Below are 2,540 nucleotides of genomic sequence, written 5' to 3'. Positions count from 1 at the left end.
TGATTACAGCCCAGCTTTGTTTTTCCCTCTTGTTAGTAATCAGGCTATTTGATGCTGGTTTCCTGTTTTAACAGGGCCCAACTGAAAAGGCTCCTGGCCAAGCTCCACGACCGGGCCATTGGGTTACTGCTATTTACTCCCAGAATAAAAGCTTGTGGACACAACAAGCAGCCCCAGCTGACCTACCAATTTATTTTGTCTTAAATGCAGGCTAGCGCCAGGTGATTTTATGTCTGCTAAATACATCAAATCTAAACAGAAGAACTGCTTTTACAGGACTGAATTAAAGCAGCACAAGTTCATTTGCAGAGAGGTCTGAAAAGCGCTACAAAATCTCAGTTCTCCACTCCCGCCGCCACCACTTTAGATGCTACTGAATGACCCAACGACTCCATGATCAGCATCCCTTCTTTATAAATTACTTCATCCACGTGGCTTCCCAGCTGAAGTCATGTACATGACTGGACGCACTGCTGCACTGTCTCACAGCCCAGAGACTTTACAGGTCCCCCGGTAATCGGCTCAGGGAAGATTACAACCTGGGATCTCGAGTCTAGGCTCAACACCCAACCGTTAACAGCTTGAAACGACTTGAGTAAAAGTACGGCGATGACTAAAGTCGATCTCAAAATTGACTACTGCTGCTTAAGAAGGCATGAAAATACTTTTCAGGGGGAGGACAAAGTATTTAGAGAGACTGAGACAAACTAAATGGAAGTTAAGCAAATTTAGGCTGAGTATCAGGAAAAAAAACCCACACCAACAACTGTCCCATTGTGTCGAGGAAGGGCTTCACAAGAGGAAGTGGCAGAAGCCAATTGTTATTCAAAACAGGACAAAGTATGCCACAAGGAACAATCTCTGCCCTCCAGAGAAGAGATAGACAGAAATCACCTTTCGGAAAACCTCCCATCCCCTTAGGGTTCTCTGAATTTCTTAAGCTGGATTCTTTCTAAAAGCACAGATAAACAGAACCGGTTCTCATCTAAGGCCCCGAACCTGTTGTAACCAAGTTCAGTAGGATTCCTCACATGTATAAACTTGAGTACATGCCTGTGTCTTTGCGAGATTGTATTCTAAATCAGCTAATTAACAAGCTGAATATGTTCAGAGTGATTACTATCACCTTATTATTTGTAAATGAAACTATCCACAGAAGAGTCCTGGGGGGTTCATGCACAAATTAAAACACAAAAAACTCAATTAAAAAAAAAACACACAAAAAATCCAACACACAAAGAAACCTAACTTAAATTAAATGTGACTTTACAAACCAACAACAAAAAACCCTTAAAATTATAAGCAAACACAAACTACAAGGATGCAAAAGGGAATTTCCACAGTTAAAAAAAAGCCTTTTTCCTCCAAATAAGTTTCAGAAATGAGGAAGCAGCTTACTTGTTTTCCTCTGCATTTCACAACTTGGGTTCCATTGCTTCTAAAGCAACCAGACTTGGCTGTGCTATATTTTTTTTTTTTTCTTTAAACGGGACTTTTCTAGGAGCGCAAGCAAGAAATCTGTAACAAAGCCACTCTTTGAAAGTTCTTGAATGAACCCCAGATGCCAGGAGGTCACAAATAACTACAAGCCAAATCTTTAATCAATCAAAGGCACCCTAGCTTTAACATATTTTTAAAAAGTTTCCCCTCTTTGTCTCTACACCTTTTAATTTCTGCCACGCAAACCCCAGGCCCAGGGCACCTCTCAAAAGTTCTCCATCCCGCCTGTCACCTTTCATTGTTTCCATTGTTTCAGCCGAGGACTTGCAATCCTCAAAGCAGATACTTTTTCCCCCCCTCTCACACACACATACACACACGCACAAAGCCCTACACATGCATACCTAGAAACTACGTCAGCATTTTTCACACGCATTTATTTCACGGGTGGCAAGAACAACAGTTGAAAGTGCAGGGAGTTTGGTATTTCACCAACCAGCAGCTGCCCTCAGGGAGAAAAGTCTGAACAATGGAAGCAACAGCAGACAGGAAACCAGCTCACCACTGCTGTGCAAATAGGGAGCATAGGAATGTCCTAAAAATAACTGGGCTAAATTAATTCAGTGAAACTTTAAAAAAGGGGAAAAAAAACCCAACCCAACCAACAACCAACCAACCCTGCCTTGCAGTAAGGTTAAGAACTTCATCCTACCTAAGACGACCGAAACATTTTAAAGTCAATGCTGTCACTGTCTCTAGGCACAGATGGCCGAGCTTGGTATGCAGCACATGTTGTAACCTACAAATCCGTGCAGTTCGCTCGCAGGCTGAAACGCGCCGCGTTCTCCTGCGGGAACTCGAAACGCTTCCCTGCTAAACACCCCCCTGCCCGCTCTTTAAACTTCGTCTTTGTAGCCCTATTTTCCCTTTGTGTGTGCTCCTCTTAGACAAGCGGCACGTCCCAAGCTTCTTACCAGGGCTACAAACCATATTAGTACATGACTTTCCACCAGGCTCAATGATTTCACGAACCACATATGCATTAATTGCTCCGAGGATATTAACAATGAGCGAGTCTGCTCTCCTAGAGCCGCAGGAAT

General features: G+C 43.1%; 1 protein-coding gene across 2 annotated transcripts in view; it reads right to left on the bottom strand.

Moving 5' to 3' along the window:
* Window positions 1–2,540, bottom strand: part of TGIF1 (TGFB-induced factor homeobox 1) — a 9,842-nt gene that overhangs the window by 5,805 nt on the left and 1,497 nt on the right. The window contains exon 1 of one of the 2 annotated variants that reach the window (XM_010006857.1): window positions 1,733–1,748. The exons of the other annotated variant lie outside the window; for it this stretch is intronic. Coding sequence (XP_010005159.1) covers window positions 1,733–1,748 — 16 coding nt within the window. Of the gene's footprint in view, window positions 1–1,732; window positions 1,749–2,540 lie in introns of those variants that run through there. 2 annotated transcript variants of the gene reach the window in all.

This window comes from Chaetura pelagica, unplaced genomic scaffold (genome assembly GCF_000747805.2).
Source record: "Chaetura pelagica isolate M959 unplaced genomic scaffold, ChaPel_1.0 scaffold109, whole genome shotgun sequence".
NCBI classification, from domain to species: Eukaryota; Metazoa; Chordata; class Aves; order Apodiformes; family Apodidae; genus Chaetura; species Chaetura pelagica.
The sequence above is the reverse complement of the archived record's forward strand: the minus strand, read 5'-3'. Positions and strand labels throughout refer to the sequence as shown.